The sequence below is a fragment of the Enoplosus armatus genome, chromosome 8, assembly GCF_043641665.1.
Source record: "Enoplosus armatus isolate fEnoArm2 chromosome 8, fEnoArm2.hap1, whole genome shotgun sequence".
In the NCBI taxonomy this organism is placed as follows: Eukaryota; Metazoa; Chordata; class Actinopteri; order Centrarchiformes; family Enoplosidae; genus Enoplosus; species Enoplosus armatus.
Window position 1 is genome coordinate 21,902,308 of NC_092187.1, and position 12,827 is coordinate 21,915,134.

Consider the following 12,827-nt stretch of genomic DNA (forward strand, 5'->3'; position numbering starts at 1 on the left):
AGAACAACAGTGGACAAAAGAGGTTCAAAATAGCCTCATCTCATCAACAGTTTAGGCTCCAGAAGTTTTTTTCACAGCTTCAACGTACGAGGCGGAGACATCAGGAAATGGGAATTTCTTAACCAACAGCAAATTGTAACACAACAGGATACAAGGCACAATGAGTGCAACTGTGTCACCTACATCTCCCACTTCAAAGTAGTGGAGGGGGAAGGAAGGCAGAGGCTTGGGAGAACAGTCTGGACAGCCAACAGGACAGAGACACTCAGAAAAGTATTCAGCATTCAGCACAGGAAACCGAATTTCCTTCCCATTGCTATCGTACTCAGATCTATATATGGAAATAGCTTGCCTCCTCCAATCATAGCACCATGATCACACTGAGGAAAATGCAAATGCTTTGAGATAAGACAATATATTAAACAAAGTACTGCATAATCTCAACCGCAACCTATTTAATTGCCACATTAAAGCAACATTGACCTTTATGTGGTTACAAAAGCCGGAAAGTTTATGGAAACAGACGCAATAAACCAGCGTAATGAGGGAGGGGGGATGTTTGTAGGCTCACGTTGCACCACAAAATGTGAGCACATTAACAGAAAATATTTTCCCAACGTGTGCCGTCAACAAAGCACAAACTGGCTTTGTATTCCACGACTTCCAAATTGTTTTTGTACATTTGTATCTGTCAAGTTGACCCGAGGGTACCAGAATACCAAACACACAACTCAGCTTTGCTGCAGGAGGTTGAAATAAAACTTTCAGCTGCGGAAATGATGTGCAAAGCTGTGTGTGTGTTTACAAGACAAAATATACTTTCTTACAACTATGTCTTAATCAATCAGTCTTTGTCAATATTAACTATCAGCCTTCAGTTAAACCTCACGAGCCTAATATGCCACAATCACATTAATGACTGAAAAAAGCTCCTCTGGCTTCTTTAAATTCCAAATGCAGCGAGGCCTCACAGCAGTGCTATTTCTGAGAGCGAGGCACATGATGCTATATGCCGCAGCTCTGATGTCATGGCTCACAATGCCGCTGCCAAAACAATCATTCTGCCATGATGTAATCAGCTCCACTAACCCGTCCAGTGCCGGCGTCTGGAAACAAGGACAAACTAAGAAGCAGCAGCAGCAGCTTTTCCCGGGGCTTTGTCTTTAATAAGAAGGGAAACGATCTGACCTGTCAGGATATTAACATCTATCTGCTTTGGTTAAATGAATTTCCTGCAGGGGGGAAAGGATAAGTATGGGAATAGAAATGTTGAGGCTGCCCTAAAATAGCTTATACACAGGAAAGTAAACTTTTTGAAAAGACAGACCCTAGAGACAGGCACGTGAAAAGCTGGATTTACAGTTGTTCGTTAAGGGGTATGTGTAGGCTCAGTAGCTATAGTTGGGACTACAGTTACTAAGGAGACGCCACATGGGGACCGCAAGAACTGTGATTGGTCAGCACTGGGCTACTTAGCCACTTGTGTTTTCTCCTACAAGTTTCCGATGCTGGTGGTGATTATTGATAGGGAAGACAACATTAAGGAAGTTGAAGAAAGAATCAGTAGCGTTCTCCGTTTCAGTAACAGGCCCATCACGAAAAATACATTCATGTAGTGTTGTGGGGGGGCTGAACTATAAATCAAAACCTAAACCTAATCCAGCTCAACTATGGCTGGATTTAGATACCCTATGGCGGGACTAAACACAACTATGGTTGAGTATCAGCATTGGTCTATCCAAATAAACTATAACCAGCTGACACTCTTAAGGCATCCTTGGTGGCTAAGGCCAAGTAGCATGCAGACATATTCAGTGAAAAAGTCAATTGACAGTAATTCTTAGTTTTTTTTATTGTCTGCAATAAAAACAGACAGCAAAAAAACGAGAAACATGGCCGAAGAAGAGAAGCGTAACAAGCAGCAGCAAACCACAGGTATGATTAAAGAGTTAGATCCATCAGGCAAAGTTTAATACGTATTTAGATATTTTTTGCCCTGACTACTGTTCGGTGTGATATAGTGGGGTCCCTGCATATAAATACTTTTCAAGTCTACAAAAAGAAGCGCAATAGTGAATGGAACGCAAAACAGAGGTGCTCTGCTGCAGCTTTTATTGTTCATCGTGCTTTCATGTATCTTATTGTGCTGTCACCTCTGCCGCCGGTTAAAAAGATGAAAGACGAGAGGAGATGTTTATGTCTCAAAGACAAAGCTGAAACCGTGTGTTATGACCAGACCCTGGCAAGCTGGCGGTGAGGGAGGAGAGGGTGTAGCAGGATGTGAAGGCATCATCAGTCAGGCACAGACAGGCATCATGCACAAACACACACACACACACAAGTTGCATGCAGCCACTGAAGTCAGAGTCACAGATGGGGGAGCTTTAGAGGGCTGAGTGATCTAAAACACATAAACAAAATCTGTCAGAGGGAATTGTTAGATTCACTATTTTTTCTGGTCCCTTACTTGTGCTCTCGGAGACTGGAGGCCATGGTGTGCTTCCATCGTCCTCTCCACTGGGCAGATCTTAGGAGACGGAAAGAGAAGGATAAGGATATGGTCAATGTGCAGGTTTCAAGGACAGAAAAAACAACAAGTAGAACATAAAATCCGCAGTTCTAAATTCCTCTTGAAAAGCATGAATCCTGCAAGTTAGTGTTCATATGTATCTCTGAGCAACACTCCCTCATTTTCAGTTTTGGGATGGGTTAACAATCTAAGGAATGCATAATGAAAAACATCTCCCATGAATTAAGGGCAGCTGTTGCTGTGGTTTGTGGTCACTACAGCCTCTACCAAGCCCACCTCCCGAGGCTTCATCAGCAGCAAAGTCCTCGTCGTCATCCAGTAAGCTCTGAGACGCCAGGACATCTTTCTCCGCCTCCAAGTCTTCTGGTAGAGGCACCTCTCCCCACACCTTGGAGGCCTGAGTCACCTGCAGCAAACACAGAGAGATTTATAGGGGTTGAAGTCTCACAGAGAAAGGTTACACCCAGTGCTATACATGGACCCTGGAAGGGTGGAGGGAAAACAAAAGCTGAGACGGGAAACGGGGCATTGTGATGTGTTTACTTTTACCATTTATTATCTCTTAGAGGCCTTCTCAAGAGTTCGCATGCAAATAAAAGTTCATGACACCAGTATGAACGGGGCACATTCGGGATTTAAAGTTTTTTCACTGCACGAATGGCCAAAGAAATATTTACTATTTGCTGTTGTGTGTAAACTTAATGGTGGAAGTTGGCAACAGACCAATGACCCACATATGAATACACACACAAGTACAAGCAAACTATCACACACACACTCCACAAAACTCTGAAAGCCAGCAACTGAGACTGAGATCAGAATGACTGGATGACACAAATCTGTTTAAGTATGCTCTAAACTCCGTCCCCCCTGGGTAAAAGAAAATATCAAGCATACCACAACGAGTCCTTTATGACCGGCTCTTCGCTCTGGAATTAGGAAGGAGTCTATCACGGAAACATTATGTCACCTCCAGCAGCAGTAAAAACACCTCAAGCAAACGCAGCAGTTCTGAGGACAGGTTGCTTCAAAATCTGTGATCATCGTGTCATTCAGCATGTTATATGAGTGGAACAAAAGCAGGGGTGTAACTGAGGGATAGGAGTGAAACTGAAAATGCAGTACGTGCTCCGGGCCACAGAAAGCTAACATTTCATTCAGCTTAAAACTCTGAGCATACACCGTGCTCGAGCTGGAAATCACATCGGTGCTTCAGACTGCTCCATCTCTCAGTCTCATCCGTGTGCCTGGCAACATGCACAAACAGGACCAAGCCAGGCTGCAACAACAAATCAGGACAGAAAGAAAAATCACAGGCACTGACCGAGAAACAGCCACCAGCCTCTACACCAAACTTGCAGCAGCAACCTGACCCGAGAGACTTCTACGACATATACTAGTGTATTAACTCTTTTATTCCTCAAGCCATCAGCCTGTATAACATGCAGGTTCAACCGACAGGTCTCTTAGCTGGTCAGTTGCACTTTTATAGCAAATTTGATTTTATTGATTTGGAATGACGTTGGAAAACGGAAGTTTTTATTTGACTTTACTGTTTTATTCTGTCTCAATGTGATCTAAGGTGATCATTATTAAGTTGTGGTAGTAAATTTCCCTGTGTGGGATAATAAAGTTGATCTGAATCTGAGATCAAACTTGATACTTTTTTACTTTTTGGTACCAACCAAAATGTATCTGTAGCACCAAGTATTGAAAACTGTCAGGTACTGTAAGCTGGCATTGGATTCTAGCTCAGATTCGTACACTGTTAAATGAACCAAATCTACAGCCACGCTAACGGCTCTGTGAGAAGTATTGGACACATTAAAATTTGGACCTGATGATGCAGCTAAATGAAAAGTTATGGGACAACCAACATGATTGAAATTCACCCTGTGTGGGACATGAATGTCTGTACCAAATTTCATGCCAATCCTTCAAGTAGAGGTCGAGACAATTCACTAAAAACTACTAGTGTCGACCTCATGGTGGCGCAAGAGGAAAAGTCAGGGGATCACCAAAGTCAACTGGATTCATCTTCTTGGGACCATGACTGTACAAAATTTCATTTCAATCCCTCCCAAAGTTGTTGAAATACTTCAGCCTGGATCAAGGTGATGACCCACAAACAAACTTTTGCTATTGTACTGGCACTAGTCAAAATAAAATTCAAATGACGCCGATCGCTACTCAGCACACATCCACATTTCCTTTTAACTTAGAAAGAGTACAGAAAGCTAGCCTCAGTGAAGAGTAATGGTGTATGAATATCCTAAAGGATTATATGAGTGCAGATTTCTATCAACATTATCTAATGGCAATCCTCCTCTCACAGTGCACTTGATGAACCCGTACACACTCTCAATGAGGAGAGACAAAGCTTAGCCAGCTGCTCTCATATCTGATCATCTTGATAAAGTTCACTGTGCCAGCCCGACTGGAGCACAGTGTGGGTTTATTATCTCTGCTCTCACCATCTCAGCATCCAGACTGCCCAGACTCTGGCTATAAGTTTAGATACGACTCTGGCAGGATGCCACCCCTGGCATTTCCAGTTGGCATGGCCCGCCAGTTCGTATTTCCACCAAACTCTGTCATGGTAGTTTTCCCATTTAAATGGCTCCAGCTAATAAATAACTAGATCTATCCCCCCAAATCCTCTCTCCCCTGACTGAACACCCTTACAACAACAATCCCGGGCCATTTTCAAAAGGAAACTGCTGACTAACCAAATTCTTTTCAGTGGTGCCACTCAGCCAACCATCAGTGTGATCATCTCCTGCTTCCCACTCCCTTGGGATGGGGTATCATCTGGACACGACGGATGCCATCTGGACGAAAACCACCACTAACTTACAGAGTAGTCTTTGATGGACAAGTCCGTATTTGCACCTGATCTTAAAGCGAACATGTTAAGCTACGCTTGTTTGAGAACGTCATCAGGCCTCATCTTCGGGAGAGTTGGTAACTACATATGAACTTGCTTTCTCACTAAGCTACTGCATTCTAGTTCAAAAAGCTACCGCGACCTCTACTCTCAGTCGAGGAGTTGAGACACGTCTGTTGTGTTAAAGTTATCTCTCCCTCGAGATAGAGGTCTTGACCGCCTCTGCAATTCTTTGAACTCCACCCCACCCAGAGGACACCGGCCTCAGAAGCTCTCCTCGCTCCAGTAACTTGTTGCAATTTCAAGTGGGACATATGGCAACCAGGTATATGCTTGAAAATAACAAGGCACGCACATGCACATAAATACACATTCCAGCCAAAAGGAATTCCACTGTTTACTTATGAATTACTCTGCTCACAATGCACAATGTTTGCCTTGCGAGATGAAGTAGTAGCAGCTCCAGAAAAAGGGAACAACAGAGTCAATGGATAATACAGAAGCCTGTGGACGGGCCTTAAGTTTTCCCAGCTGTTGATTAGCTGGAGCAAGGGAAACAACTGCTTTTTGGTCCGTGACCATTTGATAAGCAATGGGACAGAAGCAGAACATTCTGGAGAAAGATTGGTCGGACTGCCAAGATCCATTTAGGAGGGTACTACCATCAGCTGTCAAATCTTGCAGCTGGAGACGTGCCGTCATCTCCACCTCCAAACAAATGCTGGCTCCTTAAGATGCACATTTATACTGCAAGCCCATTTATTTCATTTCACAGTCACTGGCCATTAACAGCCAATCAGATTTGCTGGCTTCTTTGTTTCCCGAAATGGAAAAGAAACTGATTACAGCCATTCAAAGCTTCCCAATTCTCCACAGCTTTTATTTGTTAGATCACTAAGAATGACTGTGTCCATTAGCCATTTTTTTCTGTTATCTTATTCCCGTTATGACATCTTAGTGGGAGAAAACTGTATGACACATATTATCATGAGATTTTAGTATCGTAACATCGATACTGAGATAATGGTAACTAATTCGGCATTCACTTTTCCACATAAACCACACCTGCTGTACTCCCTAACTGGTGCTTGCTTGCTACCTACTCTATTTGACAATACATTCACTAATCTTTTAGACCAGTTCATAGATGCTTTAGACCACTACATATGTGCATCACATTTTTGCATCACTCACGATTTGTTAGAAGAGCAAATCCTCTACCGAGTTGCTCACAGTGTGAATCCACAGTAAGATGGACAACGGTGCACTAGTGCACTATCACTATTCACTATTCATTGTTGACTTTTTGAATAATATTCCATACACTTTTGGAAGGATGCTTTACCTTTCAGGATGCCAATGGTTTCCATTAATTTTTCTTTTTAATTTGCAGAGACCTGAAATCTGTTCAATCATAGAGAATATTGCATGATTATTGATTTTGAAGAACTGCTCCTTGGTGGTGCATTTAATCTAAAAGGTAAGGATCAGATATTTGCGTTATTATCAATAAATCCCAATGCGTTAAGTCTTTCTCTCTTCTTAACCCCAGCCTGTCTGTGTCAATTGTCCCCAAACCCATTTTGTCCTACTAAAGACATGAATCTTTACAAACGTGTAACAAACATATAGTTAAAAAAAATTAATTGACTCAAAATAAACTGCAGTTCCCACATTTATGCAACAGCATGGCTCATTTATGTGTTTTAATAGTTCTTGGACAACAATGGAGTTCTATGGCACTGAGGAATAAGCTTTGTTACTTGTTAGTAGGATCTCTTCATTGTTGGTTTTGGTCTTTTCATGGGATTTGTTGATAATAACAAAAATACAGAATATCACCAGACTCATCCTATAAGCCTTTACATCAGAAATTTAAGATTCAGTTACCAAACAGCATTCGCAGGCAATTTCTCCAGAGGAAATCAAACCCAGAAGACAAGTAATAAGCATGCATGGGCTTTATGAGGGATATGAGGGATACTGTGACTTTGCTAGTTTCTTGCTATTCCACTGCTAACTTTTCTCAGATGTTAGAGAATCTAAAAATACCAGAATCTCCACTTTCCTGTGAGACACCAACAAAGAAGACCTTTCAAAATGGGCCTTTCCAAATGGGTGTTTCTGGCATCTACATTATTACATGAATTATACAGTAACTCTCACAATGCATAAAAATGACTACATGTTTACGGTGATGGATTACCTGTTGATGAAACCGGGTGGACTTTTAGTGCGTTTAAAGACTATAGTATGCTTTAAAAAGAATGTCCAGCTGTACTATAAAGCACACATGATAAAAACATCCAAAACCACTGGAATGGTCCTTCAAACGTACAAATACAAAAATGTGTCCATAAACACACACATACACACACACACACTGACATGTGGTCGCACATGCAAACACACACCCACATTCTCATGCACACATGCACCAACAGACAGACATTATCATACACCCACAACCCAGCATTCCCATCCTGGTTACATCTCTGTGACAGCCAAAGCCTGTCAGAGGCAGTGTGAGAAGAATTCATCAGGGGACTCGATTCGCCCACTCCAGCTAATAAACCCACTGATGCAGCTGCAGGACGATCTGTGAGAAACATCTTAAAGCCATAGCCAATGTGTTGCAGAAAATAAGAAGCCGGACAAAGCTCATACCAGACCAGAGTCTCACAGGAGTGATGATCTCATGAAAATATGTAATATCAGCAGAAAAGGTTTAGCATTTAAAACGCAACTTATCTGCTTTTGTCCCCACCGGAGCGTGTGATAGGCAAACATAGAAAGATGAAGGCTGAAAAAGGCAGCATATTGCTCATTCCAATCAATCGTTTTAAACACCGAGTTGTGACCTTTCAAGCAAGCAGCGCATGCACTCACAGAAAACCTTCACAAGATGAATTCCCTGACCCTCCATCCCACCCTAACCACCCTCCCCTCTCTTTTACTCTCTCCCTCTTTACGACTAACAATATCTGCTTAGACTTGAAGTAGTGGCGAGTACCAAACAGGAATGGAATGTAAACTGCAGAGAGAGCATTAAGTGGATGAAAGCTTGACACATACTCTTCTCTTTAGGTAGAATAGGCTGAAAAGAAGGAGCCCGTCAAGCACTACCAGGCACCAACAAGGACTGAGCTGCAGAACCCCAGCACTCCCTTTACTTGACCCGCTGTTATCTGTGGAGTAGGTGCAGGAGTATTAGCAGGGTTGCATTAAATCAGGTCCATTACAGCACCTTGATAATGTAAAAATAAATAATGGGTGCGCATGTAGACACAGAGATTTGAAAGGCCAAAGCCCAGGATTAAGGTGTGAAAATACACTGCATTATATGGCAAACTCCTTGTATCATGCCTCATTTCTGAGAAAATAAAATAAAGATGGTTGCCCTTTTGTTTTAACTGATACCACAACATGTTTTACAGCTACAGCACGTATAAGGTGATCTTCACGTATGGGTGGTTTGTTATGTTCTTGACGTTATGTGTTGTAAAGGGTGATGAAAGAGAAGGAGGAAAAAGGATAAGCCCAGGAGAAATGTTCCTTTTCCACTTGCAGGTACAGGAGACACAGGCGTCTTGAGATTTCTGACAACAAAACTGTGGCAACAGGGAAGCTTTGTGTATGTTTGTGTGCGTTTTTGTGAGAGAGACAGAGTTTCCTATGTGTTTAACCCTTGCTTGGAGTGGGTGAATTGACAAACTGCCACTTTTGACACTAAACCTCTGTCTGGGCCCCTGCTGCATAAAGGGCCCGATGAGTGAGGCCCTTCTGCTCTCCGCAGCTCTTTGACATTTCTACAGGGTTTAATCCAAACTGATTGGACGGGGAGGAAGTGGAAGGAGGCTCTTCATTCAACAGACAAACACTCTTTGACAACATGCACGGATCGTCTTCTCAAAGTGTTGCATGACTAATACTGTGGGTGCAACAAACACGCTGGACTTTCTCGGAAAAAGGGACTTGTAGAGAGGAGGGAGGGCGGCCAGGGAGTAAAAAGTGAAGCATTTTTGAGCACATGCTTAGAGTGCCTGCCTGGCCCTCTTCCCCCAGGTCATTCATTCTCTCTCCCACACAACGGTCATGCCATGCATTTTGCAATAAGCTTGGTCTCCCACTGGAAATAGGCAGTGGAACCCTCTCTTGACACGCATGATGTCTTTTCAGATATATTCTGGTATTGCAAGGTGATGCAGCAGAGCAATGCACTGAGGACTATGCCATTTAATACATTTCACAGGTAACTGAAAGAGCAGAGAGGGGCCGTATCTTTTTGTCTCTGTGGTGCATATTTTAAAGAGCTAAACTACTTAAAATAAGAGGTTAAAAGCGTACTTCACTGATTTAGCACTCCTATATTCAGTTCAAATACAGAAAAAAAAAAGAAAAAAAAGATCCAGAACCAGAGATATCGTCTCTTTTATTCCACAAATTCCTTTTTCTTGTCAGTGCCTGGCGCCTACATTACCCACAATGTAATTCAACCTCTGACAGTTCAGCCGGGGAGTCAGGTGTGTTATGCTATTGGCGGCTAATGTAGTCTTGAGGAGCTAGCCTCAAGCAGAGACGAGTAGCAGGCTACAGAGGTCTGGTAAGCTCACTTCTTTCTAACTCCACGCCCCCTTCAGTCCCAATCATCGCTGACTCAAGTGACATCACTTGAGGCAATTAATCGGATTTTGCGCAGCTTTCTCTGGAGCCACAAAAGGCTTAAAACAACTTTTTGTTTCCACATATGCAGTAGTACTGCCCCAGACCTGTAAACAGACTTTGATGTGTAAAATCAGCAGCGCCCTTTTGTTTGTTGGTAAAAATTGAAACCATGGAGATGTAAATCACTTCTGTCACTATACAAGCATCCAATGCATGGACAATCATAACCACCACTCCTTTATGTGATCAAACAAATTCAACAAAAGTTATAATAGTCTGTTGTGTTTTTGTTTCTGCATGTCTCTGTCTCTCCATGTGAGGTACAACCAGATTCAAAAATTCTCTGTGGAAAGAAAGCAGCGCCTGCAGCTAGTGAGAATCTGCCACACAACCTCACACACTCCTCTCTCTCTATACCAACACTCTACTGTTTAGGGAGGCATGTCAAAATAAGCATCCAGCCTGTGTGGACTTGTGTACGTGGTGCAGCAACACAGGGCGGGAGAGGATGTCTAGAGAGCGACAATTAAAGAAAAAAAGAAAAAAAAAGAAATTCAATTTGTCTGTGAGCTTTTTCTTTCTCGTTCTGCTTCTGGGATCAAAGGAACAGGAGGGTGAACTAATGAATCCCTACCATGTACACACATGTACAGCTGAACATGCTCGCAAAACAGACAGGTTGCAATGTGAGTTAACACCACAACTGATTAAAATAAGCTTTTGCTTTTACTTTTGTGTGCTTGGTGTTGTGTGAAAAGTACTTGCAAAACTATTTAGCACACATTTCTGTGAATGACACTAACTGAATCTCCTGAGGCACCACATAAACCTTTGTCAGATACCCCACATAGATTAAAGCAAAGGCTTACTGTACTTTATGTGTCATCTCTGTCTGAATCAGCCCAAAATAGCACAATTTGCAAACTGGGGGTGAGTCACGATATTTGTATTTCAGGCCAAAGGTCACAGCCTGGCGACACCACGACCAGACAGAGAGCAGAGATCGTAAGCGGGCTGTGAAACAAGACACCCCGGCCTAACACTAACCGAAATGCTATCTGTGACGGGCTTTTTTCAGCGTCAATGATAGCAGAATCACAAGACTTGGAATATGTGTAAAGAGCAGTAGAGCAAAGCCTCATGAGTCCCCTCATTTATTCGTTTCTTTTGTCATTTTAGACGTTTGAAAGAAAGAGGTGGAGTTCATCTCACTGGAAAATTGCCAAAAGTATGTTTGTTTTTTTTCAGCTGAGCAAACTAATATTCTTCAGGCTACTTTACAGGTAGCTCAAAAAGTGTTTTTAAAAGCTATACTGTATCTCATTTTCACTGTAGGTGGGATAATAGAGCGTGAACACATTCCACCCAAACGTCCCTAGGCGTGAAGGCCCAGTTGACACCCTCAGAAGCCCAGTCTTTTTAATTATCACCCCAGCAGGGGCCCCAGCAGGATCCTGCGTCAACAGACCACCTAGAATCACAGTCACACTTTGTCCAGTGGTGGAACCTGACGGCCCTCACCACCAATGAACAAAAGCCCTGAAACCACCCCCTTATTTACACATGTGGGTATTAAGAAATGCACACACACACACACACACACACACACACACACACGGACGGCTACACACATGAACACAAACACTGGAAACACTACTTGTTAAAAAGGTGGACAGTTATCAGCCCACTGTTTATGCCAGGAATGAACCTATTCTGTTTTAATAGGGCTCTGTGGTTTGTGGAACCTCGAATTTACTGGATTGGAGGTTTAGCTCTTAAAGCTACTGGCGCTCTTATTGTGATGAATGTTTATACTCTAATGGGCAAAACCAGGCTGAGCTAAAATGTTTAACTTACAGCATAAACAAAAAATATAACAAAATGATTAAAAAAAATATATATATATATGTATAACCGTAAAAATACAATCAAATCCCATCTCACCTGCATGTCACATCAAACATAAACACTGTGAGAGTAATTTGTAGGTCTATAAATAGCATGTGTGTTTCCGGTAACATTTCTGAGAGAGTGACCTGTTGGGGGGGGGGGCTCAGGGGACAGCTCCAGTTCCCCCAGACGACAGCTGACAGGCGAGGTGCGGAGACTGGTGGCAGCTCGGAGGGGAAGAGCAGCTCCGGCTTGGCCAGCCCCGGCCGGTTTATTTATAACAGAAAGAGACCCTTTGAAAGCGCTGCTGTGTCACTTAAGACGTCTGCTTTTCTTCCCACTGGACAACTCAGAGGGATCAGGCATCCGAGGTGCCCTAACGTTAAGCTGACACTGCACTACAGGAACACCTCAGGACAAAGATCGACTTGAGCTTCAGCTGCAGCAAATGAATGCATAAAAACTGTGGATGGAAACTGTGCTACTTACTTTTTGTTATACATACAGGAGTTACAGAATAGAGCTCCCTGCACTGAAGAAAAAACCCATATATACTTCTTAACTTGATGCTCGATTGTAATAATTAACAAATATACTAAATATATGCAAAAAGTCATTTTAACTGCATAGTAACAAGACTAGGCTGGGGACTGAGGTTGTAGGGAGAGTGGTAGTTTGAGCTTAATGCTAATGTCAACATGCTAACAGTAACAATGCTAACAAGCTCATGTTTAGCAGGTATAATGTACAGCTGGGGGTCATAAAGCAAAGTATAGGTATGTAGTATTTCATTTCAACCTGATGATGCCGCTAGATGAAAAGTTAGAAGAAGAGCACCAGAGTTATTGTAATTCA

General features: G+C 42.6%; 1 protein-coding gene across 1 annotated transcript in view; it reads right to left on the minus strand.

Annotated features, from left to right (window-relative positions):
* The window catches only part of hspg2 (heparan sulfate proteoglycan 2), an 86,905-nt gene that overhangs the window by 55,850 nt on the left and 18,228 nt on the right, over nt 1-12,827 (minus strand). Inside the window, 2 exon segments of the mRNA XM_070911042.1 lie at nt 2,468-2,527; nt 2,807-2,936. Coding sequence (XP_070767143.1) covers nt 2,468-2,527; nt 2,807-2,936 — 190 coding nt within the window.